Raw genomic sequence first — 18,508 nt, forward strand, 5'->3', positions numbered from 1 at the left:
GGGTTATAAACAGCGGACGCTAGACACACACAATCAATGCAGGATAAACATCCCTATTTTCTTTTTTTGAGTAAACGGTAATATTTATTAGAACACACATGAAAATAATAATAGTGTTTTAAACCAGGTTTATAATACATTACATAACCAGAGTACAACTACAAAAATACCTAACTTTTTAGTTGTAGAATAAGATTATAAATAGCGGACACTATACATACACAACTAATGTGAGATTTTACCAGTTAAGCTGAAAATTATAGAACATTTTTCCTTCTAATAAAAATATTTAGAAGAAAACAATTAAAAACTGAATTTAGTCAATGAAATTAAAACAATTCTATCTTATTAAGAGAATTGTTAAAAGTATTTATGTATATAATGATTTTTTTATTGTAATTTCAACTGTTTAATAATAAGTAGTTTATAAAATTTACAAAATAAAATTTTATTAAAAAAAATTATAAATTCAACACACACATATAAAGGTGCATAATTTTGAATCATTAATAATAAGTATTTTTTATGTGATCAATAATTGAATGAAAATTATAAATTAAATTTTTTTTTTAGAAAACCTTTCGGATCATATGCACAATATTATATTACTGTTTTTTTTTATACATCTTAAGTAAGAATGAAGATTTAAACTTTGGATATCTTTATTGAAAATACATGAAATTTCAGTTGAATAAAAGTTTATGAACCAATCGTACAATACCATTAAGCATACACATAAAAGTAAAACTATAGATGATTTTACTTAATCCAATGAAGTAAATTTTTAAAATTTTCTATAATAGTGTTTTATAGATTTGTTTGAAACTTTGATCCTAGAAGAAGGCAATTATTTTGAATGGAAAAATGGAAAGTCCTCAAGCTGGAGAAATGAAGGCACAATTTTATGACATTCTGTTGAAGGCAAAAGTCTATATGAGAAATGTGAATTTAGGCTGGGTTTGGATAGCGGCAAACTGTGCGTCTGCGTTTTTTTAGTTGAGTTCTGTGCATTGTTTATGGGATCCGCAAATACAGAAAAATGCAAATCTAACTTTAAAATTGGGTCTCACGACATCATTCACACATTTAAAAATTATTGCATTACTCTCTCAAAAAAAAAAATTATTACATTACAGTATTTTTAGTTTTTAATTTTCAACAATAAACTGTATCCAAATAGCCCTTAGTTGAGTCTCAAGGAAGCAATACAGCTGCACATCAACAAGGTTTTTGGGCTAGATCTCTTTCTTTTGTTGGGATATCACTGATATTTCAACGCGCAGGTGCTTTTTGGTGGGCCATTTGTATAGATGCAGTGTTTTGACTTTTGAGTTTTTGACTTTCGAGTTCTTTCAAAAGGTCTAGAGAAGTGCACCCTTGCCTTGTACACACCTAACACTTTGAACAATTAGTACCAAGTGTTGATTGAATTAATGTTTTATAAGTACCAGTAGTAGTTCTTTTTTTTGATAAGACCAGTAGTAGTTCTTACTATATGTAAGTAATGGAATATAATCACAAGTTAACATATGTATAAATTATGTTAAAATAGTATATGACAAAATGCGTATCCGTGAAAAAACTCGTTATTTTCCTCTCAATTAAATACCATCTTTCTAAAAATTATGTATATTCCAAATAGACCCATCCGATATACTAAGTTGCATAAATAAAAATGTAATAAATCTTATATAGAGGGTATATTGATTGAGGGGACTCCTATTACAACTCTAGTGAGGAATCATTTGTTTAGCTACAAATTGACTTGTTTTCAAAAAAAGAAAAAAACTTTACAAATTGACTTAAAATGAGAGCACTTACACATGATTTTCTTAAAAAAAAAAAATAAATAAATTTAACCTATCAAAAAGTCATTCTATTTACATAACCGCTTTTGTAATATATGGTACATCCAATTTTTTATATCAAATTATTTTAATTTGATATATTACAATACATCAAATTAAAATAATTAAAACGATTTTTTTTCTAATATTGTTGTTTAAAATGATATGAAAAATGTGGTTTAAAAAGTGTTATAAAAACACGTGTTTACAAAATTCATAAAGTAAAAAATGTGTTTGGTATTATATTTCAAATAATGCTTTAGTATGTGAAAAAACATAATTGTGTGTTTGATATTTGTGTTTTTTTTTTTAAAGCTGACAAGTGGGCACCCTGATTGGAATTGAGGAATGAAACTTTATGTGTTGTCTAATCAAGTGGGCCCATAGTTTTCAACATATTTACAAAAGTGTCGTTGAGTAACGTTGTTTAAAAACTAAAAACTGGTAAGATGAGTTTTCCAAATTCAGTGTTTAAACACCTTAAAATGAGCAACGTAATTCAAACACTCAAAAAAACACATTTACCAAGCACATTGTTTTTTGTTAGAACCACAGTTTTCAGTATTTAAACATTGAAAACTATTGCTTGAAATTACATTCCAAACAGGCCCTAGCCATTGCAGATTTAAGGCATCTAAACCCATTGCCGCCTAAACTCATTAGGTTCATCTACCCGAAACCCATTGCCACCCAAACCCATTATTGCCTAATTCACCCCCCACCAAAAGCCAAATATAAACCCATTCCCACCCCAAAATGTGATCCCACTATAGCAAACAATGGCAATGAACCAACGACTTCTAACTTGTGACATTAATGGCTTCAGATCAATAATATTGACCCATAAGCAAATGACGATATCTATTCAGCTTGATTTTGAGAGAGAACTAATTTGTGAATAAATGGTGGAGAGAGGAGAGAGATGTCGAAGAGAAAAGAGATTGAATAAAAACAGAAGATAAAAGATGTAAAAAACTATAGTTCCTTTATATATTTAGAAGATAATTGTGCATTTTCCAAAATTTTGAACAATGATGCAAAACTAGGTGTAAAGGGTGTTTTTATGTAAAGGAACAACAACAACAACAACAAAAAAACCATTTTGATTTCTACATTTTGAGGTTATTATCAATTTGGTCCTTATGTTTTGGTAGTAGTCAATTTGGCCCCTGTTATTTTCAACTTGCCATCAATTTGGTCTCTACTGTCAAATCATAACTTTTCTTGCACTTTATGAGCAACCAAAACATAAAATCAAATTTACTAGTCTCCAACTTTGGTAGACACAAATATCAACTTGGAAACTAAAAAAAATGCATATTTGGACCTAGAGTGACTACAATTTGAAAATAATGGAGATCAAAGTCACTACAAGTTGAAAATAATATGGATCAAATTGATTACTACTAAAATGTAGAAATCAAATTGACAGTAATCCAAAAAATGTAAGAACCAAAATGATATTTTTGGCTTATGTAAATTGGTGTACAACACCAAGTGTGAATATTCTGATCCAACTTATAAAACTTTTTTCACCCCCAAGTATAGCTGTTTTTTAAGCCAAATACGTCTATAAAATAAAATGTCCATAAATGGGCATTTAATAGTATAAACAGTAATATTATTACTCAATTATTATTCAAGACCCTCAAACACTTAAGATTCATGAGTTCCTAGTTTCGAAACATCTAATCAGCATCTTGAGAATATATTTAAGAAATTCATCTATATAAATCGTCTAATTTATGAGAAATATGGATTAGACACGCCCAAAAATTGTCAAGCATTCGAATAAATATAAAGAAACTCATTTAAAAGGAGAAAAATAATAAGTTTAGACTCTCTATGGTCCAAAACAATAAAACCACTTGCGAACAAGGCCTGATGGTAAGAAGTCATCACAACCCATCACCATCACATTGCAAATTCAAAGTTGTGATATGCCCCCATCTAGTGCCGAGGTGGTTCGGCACCATATATGATAGTGTCCTAAGTGGGTCGAGATTAGTGAAAACACCTAACAATTTCCATAAAAAGATAATTTTGCCAATAAGAAAAAAGTGTACAGTTTGATTTGACACTGGCATGTGTATTTAGGGGGTTGGGGATTGGTCAAGTCCTCACGCAAGAATTTTGTGGTGTTGTTGTGGCAATCCTGATAATACCACAATTTCAAGGGTCAAAAAACCAACACTACCGTTTACTGTAAATTCCAAACTGTACCCAAACGCGACCCTACTCCCAGACACACACACACACACACACCCATAAATCCAGAAAGTCCTCTGCCATTACCAAATCACAGCAAAAAAAAAAAAAAAATTATCCCCAAAAACCAAAAAAACCAAAAAACCCAAACAAATTACCAATATTTTTTTTATTGTACCAAAAAAAAAAAAAAACCCACTAGGGTTTGACTGGAAAAAACTGCGGATCGCGTGCAAAAAAGCCAGAGAGAGTCAGAAATTTCACCGATTCCGTTAACTTCGCGCTTCTCTCCGTCACAGAGATCTATTCTATTCTCTGTTGTTTCCGAAAATCTCGCTTTTTTTTTTTTAGAGAGAGAGAGAGAGAGAGAATTTTGTTGCAATTTTAGAGAGAGAAAATGAGCGAGTGAGTGAGAGACAGAGGTGGGGTTTTTTTTTGAACGTTGGGATCGGAGGGCTTATATGGGTTTTTCTTAAAATTTGGGAAGTGGGTTTTGGAGGGTGTTTTCTAAAAGTGTTTTTTTTTTTTTTTTTAAAGAAAAAACAAAAATTTATAGTTTTGGTGGGTTTGTGGGGTTTAGTGGGTGTGTTGTGAATTTTGGGTTGATTTTGCATGCAATCTGGTGGAGGAGGGGGAGGGCCCGGCCGGGTGGGACCGGCGGGGCGGGCGGCATCCACATCATCGGCTGCGTCGCCGTCCTCTTCGTCTTCGGCCGTGTCGACCCCGCACATGGGGTTTGATTCGATGCAGCAGCAACAGCAGCAGCAGCAGCAACAACAGCAACAGCAGCAGCAGCTGGGGTCTAGGCAGGTGAGAGCTTGTTGGTGTAATTGAATTGTGTATTTTGTGAGAATTTTGATTGAATTGGGAAATGGGGGGGTTTTGGAGTTGGGGAGTGTTGAGTGTTAGAGTGTGAGTGTGAGTGTGTGAGTGGATTTTGGTGGAACATTTGTTGAATTGGGGATGTGGGTTTTGGAATTGGGAGTGTTTTGGCAAATGGGTGTGAGTGAATTTGTGTCATTAATGGTTTTTTTTTGGGGGGGGGGGGGGGGGGGGGGGGGGTTGATGATTGTCACATTATGTATATACATTTTGGGAGTTGGAATTTGTTTTGTTTTATTTTTGGTTGGAAACTAGTGGGAATGAATTTTTGTAATTAATATACTATGTTGTGTGGTGTAGTTACCATAGTACACAGGTTATTGGTTAGTTGCTTAGTTGACTTTCTGGTTAACCAAGTCTGAAGAGTTATTCTAGGAGACAAAGTTGGCATGTCTTAATTTGGAAGAAAATGGGAACTGATGGTTTCATTGAACTTTGAGATGCTTAGCTTTTGTTGGGCTTCAACTTCAGGCGGCTCAACTCTAGAGGGGGATGAGTTATACTTGGGTTCTGCTCTTGAATATAGTTAATGACCTTCGGTATTCATTGCCTAGCACCACATATGTTGTTAGATTATAGGGGAACGTGTCTGTTTTCTTTATAATTTGTTTCTTATGCTTTTCATGGTTTTGATATATAATTTGGAATATGTTGAATGGGATATGGAGGTCAAATTAGGTTTACCCTTGTTTGGGTTTGTGAAGTTGCTCACAGATGGTTTACATGAATATGGATTTTGGGTTTGTTTACTGAAGTGAGAGAAGTTGATTAACAGCAGAAAAAGGTGGTACCATGAATTCAATGTCACAGCTTGCCATTATTGATCTTAGGAAATAAGATCAAAATGATGTATTGAGCTGTAATATTGCACTTTCCACACAATGTCTCAAGTTGTTCTGCTGGCTAATCCACGTGATCTCAAGGTCCTAGTCCTCTGTGTATTTTTGTTCAATGTAAATTTTCTAGAAATTTTCCTTATCCACAATTTTCTTTCTTACTTTTTGTTGACCTCCAATGTATGTCTCATCCTCTGTTTGTTGAGCATTGATGCCCTGGACTACTGCACTTCATAATCATAACTATTGCTTAAGTTCTTATGAATATATATTTATAAATATGTCAATTCATTGGTGGACATAATTTTCTATTTCTTTTTTCTTTTCATAGATTGTCACGGTTCTCTGTATTGCTCACTTACATATTGAATGTATGTTGCATAACTTCTATAATTTCATATATTTTAGGAACAGTATGTATTGATTTTGGAGCTTTTTCTGTTTTTTTGCCTTCTTGATTATGCGAAGTCACTGATGTTTGCATCTCCCATATCATTACCATGTATTGATTTGGAATAAAAAATTTGCAAATGAAAGTTGGGGATAAATTTTTATTTTTATTTTTATTATATATATATATAATTCAACCTCGAGTCATTAATGTAATGGGGTTTTCTCATGGAATGATAACTGGATTTAAGTATGTATCATTTATTGTTCATGCAGTCATTACAACAACAGTTGCATAGAAAACCTGAAGGGAATGAAGCCTTTCTAGCATATCAAGCTAGTCTCCAAGGGGTTCTAGGAGGGAACAACTTTGCTTCATCTCCTGGCTCTATGCAACTGCCTCCACAGTCTAGGAAATTCATTGAATTGGCTCAACAACACAGTTCCCCCCATGAGGGCCAGAATACAAGTCAAGCTATTGATCAACAAATGCTAAGTCCAGTTCAACAAGCTTATCTTCAATATGCCTTTCAAGCTCAACAAAAATCAGCTTTGGCAATGCAATCACAGCATCATGCTAAAATGGGTATGTTAGGTCCACCACCAGGGAAGGATCAGGACATGCGAATGGCAAATCTGAAAATGCAGGATCTCATTTCCATGCAGGGGCCTAATCAGGCTCAGGCATCATCATCTAAAAACTCATCTGAACATTTTGGTCGTGGTGAAAAGCAGATGGATCAAGGGCAGCAACCTACCTCTGAACAGAGGAGTGAGCCAAAGCCTTCAACCCAGCTGACAGGCCATGGACAATTAGTACCTGGAAATATGGTGAGGCCTTTGCAAGCACCACAAGCTCAGCAGAGCATGCAAAACATGTCAAACAACCAGCTCATGTCTGCCCAGTTGCAGGCAATGCATTCGTGGGCACTTGAGCGTAATATTGATCTCTCACTGCCGGCAAATGCCAACTTGATGGCACAGCTCATACCATTGATGCAGTCTAGGATGGTTCCACAACAAAAGGCAAATGAAAGCAATATGGGTGCACAGTCATTACCTGCTCCAGTGTCAAAGCAGCAGGTCACTTCTCCATCAGTTGCGAGTGAGAGTTCTCCCCATGCTAATTCATCGAGTGATATATCTGGGCAGTCTGGCTCTGCAAAAGCAAGGCAGACTGTTTCAGCCAGCCCTTTTCGCTCGACTTCAAACGCTGGCATGGTTAACCATGCTAGCAACAATGCATTGCAGCAGTTTGGTACTCATGGCAGAGAGAATCAGGTGCCTTCTAGACAGCATGCTGGGATTGGTAATGGAATGCCATCAATGCATCCCCCTCAGTCCTCTGCCAACACAAGCCAAGGTGTGGATCATTCTCTGAGTGTGAAAAATACATTAAGTAGCCCAGAAGCTTCGCAGTTGCAGTACCTCAGGCAGTTAAATCGATCTTCTCCACAAGCAGCAGCTCCTACAAATGATGGGGGCTCTGGCAATAACATCCTTTCACCAGGTGGATCGTCTAGTCAGACGCCTCAACAGCGCTTTGGGTTCACCAAACAGCAATTGCATGTTCTTAAAGCACAAATACTAGCATTTAGGCGGCTGAAGGTCTGAACATCTATTTCTGTGTGTGTGTGTGTGTGTGTGTGTGCGTGCGCGTGTGTGCTAGTTTGTCTGTCATCTCTTGCTGCCTTTCTTTTTCCTCTTGAATAGTCTTTGGTCTTGTAACAATTTCTGAGTGGATGGTGTTACTTATTTCCTTTTGCTTGACAGAAAGGAGATCCTGGTCTGCCTCAAGAACTACTTCGAGCTATTGCTCCACCACCTCTCGAGTTGCAGCTGCAGCAGCAAAATCCTGCTGCAGGAGGAAATAATCAGGATAAATCAGCTGGGAACATGGCAGCAGACTATCCAAGGCAAATAGAGTCCAATGAGAAGGATTCAACTGGTGTGGCATCAATTAATGGACAAACTTTCCCAAAAGAGGAAGCTTTTGTGGGAGATGAGAAAGCAACCATCAGCACAGCTCATTTGCAAGGTGTTCCGGCTGTAATGAAGGAACCTACACCAGTGGCATCTGCTGGAAAAGATGAGCAGCAATCCTCTGTATTTTCTGTTAAATCAGATCAGGATGTTGAACGTGGTATTCATAGAAATCCTGTTAAAAGTGATTTCCCAGTGGATAAGGGAAAGGCTATTGCACCACCGGCAGCTGCATCTGATGCAGTGCAAGTTAAGAAACCTGTACAAGCAAGCACTGCCCCCCAGCCAAAAGACGCTGGCTCCGCTAGAAAGTATCATGGGCCCCTATTTGATTTCCCCTTTTTCACTAGGAAACATGACTCTTTTGGGTCGGCAATGATGGTTAATAACAATAATAATCTAACATTGGCATATGATGTCAAAGATCTTCTTTTTGAGGAAGGCATGGAAGTGCTTACCAAGAAAAGGTCCGAAAATTTAAGAAAGATTGGTGGTTTACTGGCAGTGAACTTAGAGAGGAAAAGGATTCGGCCAGATCTTGTCTTGAGGCTGCAAATTGAAGAGAAAAAGCTTCGACTTTTAGATATACAGGCACGGTTAAGGGATGAAATTGATCAACAGCAACAAGAGATAATGGCAATGCCTGACAGGCCATATAGGAAATTTGTTCGGCTGTGTGAGCGTCAGCGACTGGAGCTTAGTAGACAAGTACAGGCCTCTCAGAAAGCTATGAGAGAGAAGCAACTTAAATCCATATTTCAGTGGCGTAAGAAGCTTCTTGAGGCTCACTGGGCCATCCGTGATGCACGAACTGCCCGCAATAGGGGGGTTGCCAAATATCATGAGAGGATGTTGAGAGAATTTTCTAAAAGAAAAGATGATGACAGGAATAAGAGGATGGAAGCATTGAAAAATAATGACGTTGAAAGGTACAGGGAGATGTTGCTAGAGCAACAGACAAGCATTCCAGGTGAAGCTGCAGAGAGATATGCTGTTCTTTCATCATTCTTGACTCAGACTGAAGAGTATCTACATAAACTGGGAAGTAAAATAACAGCTGCCAAAAACCAACAAGAAGTGGAAGAAGCAGCAAATGCTGCTGCAGCTGCTGCACGATTGCAGGCATGCTTTGTATCTCTTTCTCCTGCTCCCCCTGCCCCCCTCATACTTTTATTTTCTCTCAAAAGCATCCTTTTTATTTGTCTATTTTTTTGTTTCCCCATTTCTCATCTTTAAAAATTATTCCAGTTGTTTATGAACAAAAGACATTTCTTCCCAATTCATTAGCTGTTTGTGTTTGGTGATTCTGTGTTTCTGATTCATTTACTTATCTTTTTGCTGGCAAAAGGGTCTCTCGGAAGAAGAAGTTAGGGCAGCAGCGGCTTGTGCTGGGGAGGAAGTAATGATAAGAAATCAGTTCATGGAAATGAATGCACCTAAGGATACATCTGTTAGCAAGTAAGTAAATTTATTTGTTTAATTGTATGCTTCATGTTATAAAGTTCCAAGGGGGTGGGTGGCTCCATTGGGTAGAATTTTTTTACTATCTGTGGATTCAAAATGTGGCTTTGCAGTTATTGTTCCTCTTATTTATTAGTTTGATTAAGCTCAACTTATTAAGAGAATGATATGTAAATTGTTGTTTTTCTTGATTCGGCTCCCTTGTGCTGTACATGTAACTTTTCCTCATTATTGTCACCAGGTATTATACTCTTGCACACGCTGTGAATGAAAGGGTCATGAGGCAACCCTCAATGTTAAGGGCTGGAACGTTGAGGGACTATCAACTTGTAGGTTGCTAAAGGCTCTTTCGTACTCTGTTTTATATAGCAAGTCAGTTTTTAATCCATTGTGTGTATGATTCTGCAGGTCGGGTTGCAATGGATGCTCTCTTTGTATAACAATAAATTAAATGGAATCTTGGCAGATGAGATGGGTCTTGGGAAGACTGTGCAGGTGATTTCTCTAGTTGTGCACAAATCAGAAAGTTAGCCTTAGTTATTTCGACTTTTGAGCCTGTTAGTGTGCCTGAAAATCTGTAAAAGTTAGATTTGATTGTATTCTTCTCTATCTAGGTAATGGCATTGATTGCTTACTTGATGGAGTTCAAAGGGAACTATGGCCCACATCTTATAATAGTTCCAAATGCTGTTTTGGTAAATTGGAAGGTTAGTATATTTTGTGTTCCATGTTAATGAGTCTCACCTTTTCCATTAGTATCTAACATGACAGAGTTCACTTTACAGAGTGAGCTCCATACTTGGCTGCCATCTGCGTCATGCATTTTTTATGTTGGTGGGAAGGATCAACGATCAAAATTATTTTCTCAAGTAAGAAGGATGCATTTGCTTATTTGCTTGATCTTTATGTTTTTTTTTTTTTTTTTTATAATAAATTTCATAACTTCTTATTTTTGTTATTACTTTGCTTATTTATTTAATTATTTAATTTTTCTGTAGGAGGTTTGTGCTATGAAATTTAATGTCCTTGTGACAACTTATGAGTTCATCATGTATGATCGTGCAAAACTTTCAAAAGTTGATTGGAAGTATATCATAATTGATGAAGCACAAAGGATGAAGGACAGGGAATCAGTTTTAGCACGTGATCTTGATAGATATCGCTGCCAGAGGCGCTTGCTTCTCACTGGGACGCCATTACAGGTCTGTTACAACAGTTTTTAATTCATGGTGATTAGACATTGTTTGACACAGATGCATATATTTATTTTTGTGTGTATCTTAAAAAAAAAAAAAAAAAAAATCTAATACGTCTCTCTTACCTTATGACTTTGCATAGCCCTAATTATATTAGTATTCGTTTTTCCTTGTAACATTATTTACGGCATTTTTAGGGCTGCGCTTTTCAATATAACTTTATTAGTATTCTTTTTTCTTTATAATATTGCTTTATCTAATATACATGTGCACACATGCACAACTCTCACTCATTTGGTTGGCAAACCAATTTGGCTGGTTTAACTGAAGCTGAAGCTTTAACTAAAGGTGTCCTGAGTGTAGTTCAAAACTGGATACTAGTTCTTGGGTAACCATGAATTGCTTTCTATATATGATCAAATCCAGTCTATGCCATTATTTTTAGCTGCTCCTTCTGTAACCTATAAGCATGGAGGAAGAAATTTCAGTATACTTATTGAACAAGCAACACATAATACCTCTTCACTAAGTTTCTGAGCTGCATATCTGCATTTCCTTTCCTGCCTTTTCTGGGACTGTTGCGATTGAGCATGTGGCCTCTTCTATCACTCTTTGGCTACTTTTTCTTACATTGTTGCTAAATCAGTCTTTCTATGTGCTAATATGAGGTTGAATCTATTTTTCAAAATTTTGATTGGTAGTAATCTGGATTTATGATTGGGAAAGTTTGTTATTGATCCTCTAACAAAAAGAACATATTCTGTTACCATTTATCTAAGTTGGAATTTAGTCAGGAGTGGAAAGATTGCTCACATATACTTGAATGAAGAATAAAAGTGAAGGTTCATTATTTATATGTTTAAACTTATCGCTATAAATCGAATGCTTTTATTGAAAGCTACAAAGAAATTATTGATCTACTTGATCATTTATATTCTTCCTTGTAATTTTATTCAAGTCATTGAGTTTAGTTGAACATGGAGTGATCTATCTTTTGCAGAATGATTTGAAGGAACTCTGGTCACTTTTAAACCTACTTCTTCCAGAAGTATTTGATAATCGGAAAGCATTTCACGATTGGTTCTCAAAGCCCTTTCAAAAGGAAGGTCCTACACAGAATGCTGAGGATGATTGGCTTGAGACTGAAAAAAAGGTCATCATCATACACCGACTTCATCAAATTCTGGAGCCATTTATGCTCAGGCGTCGTGTTGAAGATGTTGAAGGCTCACTTCCACCTAAGGTATCATTGTGGCAGTCCTAGTTGGTCATATGAGTATATCTGTTATTTTCACTGATCCTAACAACAATGTTGGATTGCAGGTTTCCATAGTTTTAAGATGTAGGATGTCAGCTATTCAGAGTGCCATTTATGATTGGATCAAATCCACTGGTACTCTTCGGGTTGATCCTGAAGATGAAAAGCGCAGGGCTCAAAAGAACCCAATTTACACGGCTAAAGTGTATAGAACTTTAAATAACAGATGTATGGAGCTTCGGAAAGCCTGCAATCATCCTCTGCTCAATTACCCATATTTCAATGACTTATCGAAGGACTTTCTCATAAGATCTTGTGGGAAATTGTGGATCATGGATAGAATTCTTATCAAACTTCAGAGAACTGGGCATCGAGTACTTCTCTTTAGTACAATGACAAAACTCCTTGATATATTGGAGGAATACTTGCAATGGCGACGACTTCTCTACAGGCGAATCGACGGAACAACTAGTTTAGAAGATCGTGAATCGGCTATTGTGGATTTTAATAGCCCTGATTCGGACTGCTTCATTTTCTTGCTTAGTATTCGTGCAGCTGGTCGGGGTCTTAATCTTCAGTCTGCTGACACAGTTATCATTTATGATCCTGATCCAAACCCTAAAAATGAGGAGCAGGCAGTGGCTAGAGCCCACCGTATTGGACAGACAAGAGAAGTCAAAGTCATTTATATGGAAGCAGTTGTTGATAAAATCTCTAGCCATCAGAAAGAAGATGAGCTAAGAAGTGGAGGTACAGTTGATATGGAGGATGACCTTGCTGGTAAGGATCGTTATATGGGATCTATTGAGAGCCTGATAAGGAACAACATTCAACAATATAAAATTGATATGGCTGATGAGGTTATTAATGCTGGACGCTTTGACCAGAGAACAACACATGAGGAGAGACGCTTGACTTTGGAAACATTATTGCATGATGAGGAGAGATATCAAGAAACTTTACATGATGTTCCCTCACTGCAGCAGGTCAATCGCATGATTGCTAGGAGCGAAGAGGAAGTTGAGTTATTTGATCAAATGGATGAGGAACTGGATTGGATTGAGGAGATGACAAGGTATGACCAGGTACCTAAGTGGCTTCGAACAAGTACTAGAGAAGTAAATACCACTGTTGCCGCTATTTCCAAAAGACCATCAAAGCACAATTTATTTGCTGGTAATATTGTTGTAGAATCTAGTGAAATGGGTTCTGATTCTTCTCCTAAGACTGAGAGGAAAAGGGGACGCCCAAAAGGGAAAAAGCATCCTAACTACAAGGAATTAGATGATGAAAATGGGGAATACTCTGAAGCAAGTTCTGATGAGAGAAATGGATATTCTGTTCATGAAGAAGAGGGAGAAATTGGAGAGTTTGAAGAGGATGAATTTAGTGGTGCTGTTGGGGCACCACCAATCAACAAAGACCCATCAGAAGAGGAGGGTGCAGTTTGTGATGGTGGATATGAGTATCCCCGGGCTTCAGAAAGTACAAAAAATAATCTCACAGTAGAAGAAGCAGGTTCCTCTGGATCATCCTCAGAAACTCGAAGAGTGGCACAAAGGAGGGTATCGCCTTCCATTTCTTCTCAGAAATTTGGGTCCCTGTCTGCTTTAGATGCTAGGCCAGGTTCTCAACCAAAAAGGCTGGTATGTGTATTTCATTCTCTATGGATGGATGATTTATTGTCAGTTGGTTAATTTTTTTATATCTGCTCATTTTTGTTCTGTTAACATTTTTCCAGCCAGATGAACTTGAGGAAGGGGAAATTGCAGTATCTGGAGATTCTCACATGGACCACCAACAATCTGGAAGTTGGAATCATGATCGTGATGAAGGTGAAGATGAACAGGTTTTGCAACCCAAAATAAAGCGAAAACGTAGTCTTCGGGTTCGTCCCCGTCATACCATGGAAAGGCCGGAGGAGAAGTCTGGTAGTGAGACACAAGCTTTCCAACGAGGAGATGCGTCTCTGTTGCCATTCCAAGTGGACAATAGGTATCAAGCTCAGTTAAAGGCTGACTCTGAAACAAAAACATATGGAGAGCCCAATGTCTTTAAACATGATCAAGCCGATTCATCCTCAAAAAGTAGGCGAAATTTGCCATCAAGGAGAATAGCTAGTACGTCAAAAGTGCATGCTTCACCAAAATCTAGCAGATTGAATAGCGTGTCTACTCCGGCAGAAGATGGTGAACAGTCAAGAGAAAATTGGGATGGTAAAGTTATGAATTCAAGTGGGACATCAGGTTATGGCACTAAGATGCCTGACAATGTCCAGAGAAGGGTATGCCTGCTGAACTGACCATATATCCATGATACTTGAAATCTTCATATTATAAATGTGGACACAGTGAAAACTTAATTTAGTAATTGTTTTAGACCAACCATGAATGAATAAAATGATTAAAATCATAGACTACTTGTTAAGATTAAGCTTCATGCTTATGTTATTTATGCTATCAGCATCTCTGGTTTCCTTATGTATCTAGTATTATTTCTTACTAATTTAGGGAAAATGCCTAGCGTTTTGTACATAAAGAGTAAAATTTCATTGACAATTTGACCTTCTGATTATTGGGGGACAAGCATTATACTTATTTGGAAATTTTATAAATCATAGGATGGTGATATTGAGGTCATTTAGAGAAAGTGGTCTGGTGGACACAGCCTTCTATCATGCTTTCTTATAAGGACTTTTCCCATCTAAGCATCAAAGTCTAATATTAATATGATGCGATTTGGTGTATAAGTTGGAAATCTTGCATAGAATAACTTCCCTCTTACAATACTAGTGTTGACTTTTAATCTTTTTATTTTCTCTTTTCCTTGCCCGAGTCTGGTTACATAATAAGAACTAAACCCAAACTTTTTCTATTTGCAGTGCAAGAGTGTAATCACTAAGCTTCAAAGGAAAATAGGTAAGGAAGGTCCTCAAATTATACCTCTGCTAACAGATTTGTGGAAGAGGATTGAAAACTCTGGGTACACGGGTGGATCAGGAAATAATGTTTTGGATTTACGAAAGATCGATCAGCGTATAGACAGATTAGAGTATAATGGAGTTATGGACCTTGTGTTTGATGTGCAGTTCATGTTGAAAAGTGCAATGCATTTTTATGGGTTCTCACATGAGGTATGATTGCTCATCTACAACATTTTACCCTAGCATTGCATTAATATCCTACTTTTGATATGGTTTCTTGTGTATTCCTTTTCTTTTATCTTCTTTCCTTCTTTAAAAATTTTGATCCAAATTCTAGGTTTAAAACTCTTGTTTTAATTAGGTTCTGAATTCTTGTTTTTATTTTGAGCTCTTTTTTTGCAATTAATCAGTAAATCATAGAACTTAATTATCTGAAATATGAGAATTTATTATGTATAATTTTATATTAGCCCTACTTAATTTATTTAGGATAGCTTGAACAAGTTCTTTCTCGAAGTTACTGCCAAACACATCCCTCATCCCTCTCATATTCTGATGCCTATGTTTTGGAAATTCTTGTGCTTCTAGAATTCCAAAAACTTTTGACGAAGTTTAGCTACAAAACTGACTGTAGTCTTAGGCTACAACCTTACTCAATAAAATAAAAATTACTACATATTTTGAAAATCTAACTGTTGAATTACATGTTATTTGCTTTCTTCATACACATGTCAAATTTTATGTTAATCGGATATTATTTACTATATGATCTATAAGATTATATTTTATTCATAATTTTAAACTACAAAAACTTGCAATTTAAACAATTTATTGATGAAATAGCTATTGTTCTTTAATTTTCTAGAAATTTTGTAAGCATGGAGGTCATAAGAAGAAGTTGTAATCCAATTGTAAATTTGTCAAAATTCACTTTCAATAAAAAGATATTGAGTAAGGATGTAGCCTTAAACTACAACCAATTTTGTAGTTAAACTTTGTCCAAAATTTCTACTTGCATTGCCAAGAATAATGTTACAATAATTTAGGGCCGGGGGAATCTCCCAATTTCATTAATGAATTCATGATTTTTATACTGAAAAAATGAAAATAAAGAAATCATGATCTCACTGTCTGTTTATAATGCCCAGGTGAGATCTGAAGCAAGGAAAGTGCATGATCTCTTTTTTGATATCTTGAAGAATACATTTCCGGACTCAGATTTTCGAGAAGCCAGAAATGCGCTCTCTTTTTCTGGCCCATTTACTACCACTGCTGCTCCATCCCCAAGACAGCCAGCTGTTGGCCCAAGCAAGAGACACAAGTTGGTAAATGAGGTGGAACCTGATCCAGGCCCTCCACAGAAGCCACCACAGCGTGGACTCGTTTCCAGTGGTGACGAGACAAGAATTAGAAGCCATATGTCCCAGAAGGAATCAAGGGTTGGGAGTGGAATTGGCAGTAGCCGAGAGCAATCTCAACAGGAAGATTCCCCACTTCTTACACATCCAGGAGAGCTGGTAATATGCAAGAAGAAGAGAAAAGACAGGGAGAAGTCGGCGGTGAAGCCTAGGACTGGACCAGCCGGCCCAGTTTCACCGCCTAGCATGGGACGTAGTATGAGAAGTCCTGGTTCAGGTTCAGTACCCAAGGACACAAGACAGACCCAACAAAGCACCCATCCGCAAGGATGGGCCAACCAGCCTGCTCAACCGGCAAATGGGGATGGTGGGTCTGTTGGTTGGGCAAATCCTGTAAAGAGATTGAGGACAGATTCTGGAAAAAGGAGGCCAAGCCATCTATGACTGAGGTATAATGATTGTAATGGATAAATTTCTTCCTATTAACTTCAGGGCGCTGAGTTTATTATTAGAGGGGCCTTCGCTGCCTGTACTAGTGGAAATTAGCCATACTGTTAATAATAGCATAGGGTCTTTGTTCCTCTGTTGTATTTTACATCTCTTACCATGGTTAAGAATCAAATAGTTTTTTTGTTTTTTGTATCTGCCCCTTGCAGGTATTATGTTGCCCTGGATAACTGAAGCCTTTGTATAGATTTGCTTTCATATTAATTTTCAGGCTTATCATACATCTTTCAACTATGCTTTAACCTTACTAAGCAATCTCAATGTGACATCCTTTTTGAGTTATTGAAACGTATTTGCACTATTATGTAACGGGAGATTGGAGAACCCACGCAAACCAAGCTTAATCCAAGCATGGACCTTCTAATCTTCTTTTTCTTTTTGTTTTTGTTTTAATGACAATTTCATTCAAACCAACCAAATAGAGTTGCTACTCAAGACAATAAGAAAGTATCCTATGGAACGTCTCACACACTCGAATGCTGTGAGGACATTCTATGCGACGGTCTCATAAGACAGCATAGCTACAAACAACAAACAGATGGGTTCACAACGTACAAACAGACGGTTTCACAACGCTGTGGAATGCTTACTCAACTAACCAAGATTTTTACAGTAGCCTATATCTGACATCATAAATATTGGCTTTAACCTAACAATAATTGAGTTACAAGCCTCTTCGAGTCCTTGACAAAATGCTTTTAATATTCTTGCCTTTCAACTTTTCAGCAGCCTCTTGTAGTTCATAATCCAATCAACCAACCTCCCCTAATAAACTGGCATCTTTTTAAGATAGCTGACTAGATTCTTTTCGTAAAGAGGCAATCAAAGAGCAAGTGATCATTGACTCGACTTTGCTTCTATATTTGGACTTCCTCTTCTTATTAGTAGCTTTCTGTCTTTAATAACCAGCCAGCCTAATAAAAGCATGCATGTGAAAACCAAATCAATTTCCACCACTTCACCTACTGCCTTTTAAGTCTTAAGTTCTTCTCAAAGCAGAAATACAACTAAACACCCCATTTGAAGCAGTCCACACTATTTTGAATAATAGATGAAAGTTTTGCATCCATGCTACTTTCAGCATTTAGATACAATGGACCCTCTAAATACCAGTTACCTTGCAAAAGGGAAATTAAAGATTAAGTCTCCATTCCAAGCAACTCGCCTAAACTGCAACAACTTCTTTCAACCCTGAACAGACCCTAGGAACAAACCTAACAAATCCAATTCTTAGCAAGTTCCAGATATGTTTAATCATGGCTGCCTTCTTCCAATCACGCACCTTCATCCATAGGAGAAGTTAACATTTTTCAAGATACCTTTGCCCTTATAGCTTTCCCTGTTGCACCAATAAACAAGGAGGTGACGAATCTTTGGTGATTGCTATTCTATCGTTAATAAAAGAATCGACCCTAGTTGCAAAATGTGACGTCTACACTCATGTGAAAGTCCACCCTAAACCTGGGTTTAGGATTAGATTAACGCTACAAACTTCATGTAAATTCTCAAGTAAAAGTTATTCTACTGACACAAGAAAACAAGAACAGTAATATCATGTGAATTCTAAGTAATGTGACGATCTTCTCGCTTAAGATATGCGACCCTCCACCAACAACTGACAACTAGGATACCAATGTATGTTTGTGCCAAATGATATGC

General features: G+C 36.8%; 1 protein-coding gene across 2 annotated transcripts; it reads left to right on the forward strand.

Moving 5' to 3' along the window:
* Positions 1–3,974: 3,974 nt before the first annotated feature.
* LOC115986593 (ATP-dependent helicase BRM) lies at positions 3,975–17,083 on the forward strand. Of its 2 annotated transcripts, none has more exons than XM_031109774.1 (14): positions 3,975–4,865; positions 6,440–7,771; positions 7,937–9,268; positions 9,495–9,604; positions 9,849–9,936; positions 10,016–10,102; positions 10,222–10,314; positions 10,393–10,476; positions 10,606–10,809; positions 11,804–12,046; positions 12,127–13,707; positions 13,803–14,345; positions 14,943–15,194; positions 16,133–17,083. In XM_031109774.1, exons 1-14 carry the CDS (start codon positions 4,668–4,670, stop codon positions 16,784–16,786), a joined length of 6,801 nt encoding a protein of 2,266 aa, XP_030965634.1. In that variant the 5' UTR covers positions 3,975–4,667; the 3' UTR covers positions 16,787–17,083. The 2 variants fall into 2 exon arrangements, with proteins under 2 accessions (XP_030965634.1, XP_030965635.1); XM_031109775.1 differs by lacking the exon at positions 3,975–4,865 and adding an exon at positions 5,763–5,860.
* The last annotated feature ends 1,425 nt before the right edge of the window (positions 17,084–18,508 follow it).

This window comes from Quercus lobata, chromosome 4 (genome assembly GCF_001633185.2).
Source record: "Quercus lobata isolate SW786 chromosome 4, ValleyOak3.0 Primary Assembly, whole genome shotgun sequence".
Classification (NCBI taxonomy): domain Eukaryota; kingdom Viridiplantae; phylum Streptophyta; class Magnoliopsida; order Fagales; family Fagaceae; genus Quercus; species Quercus lobata.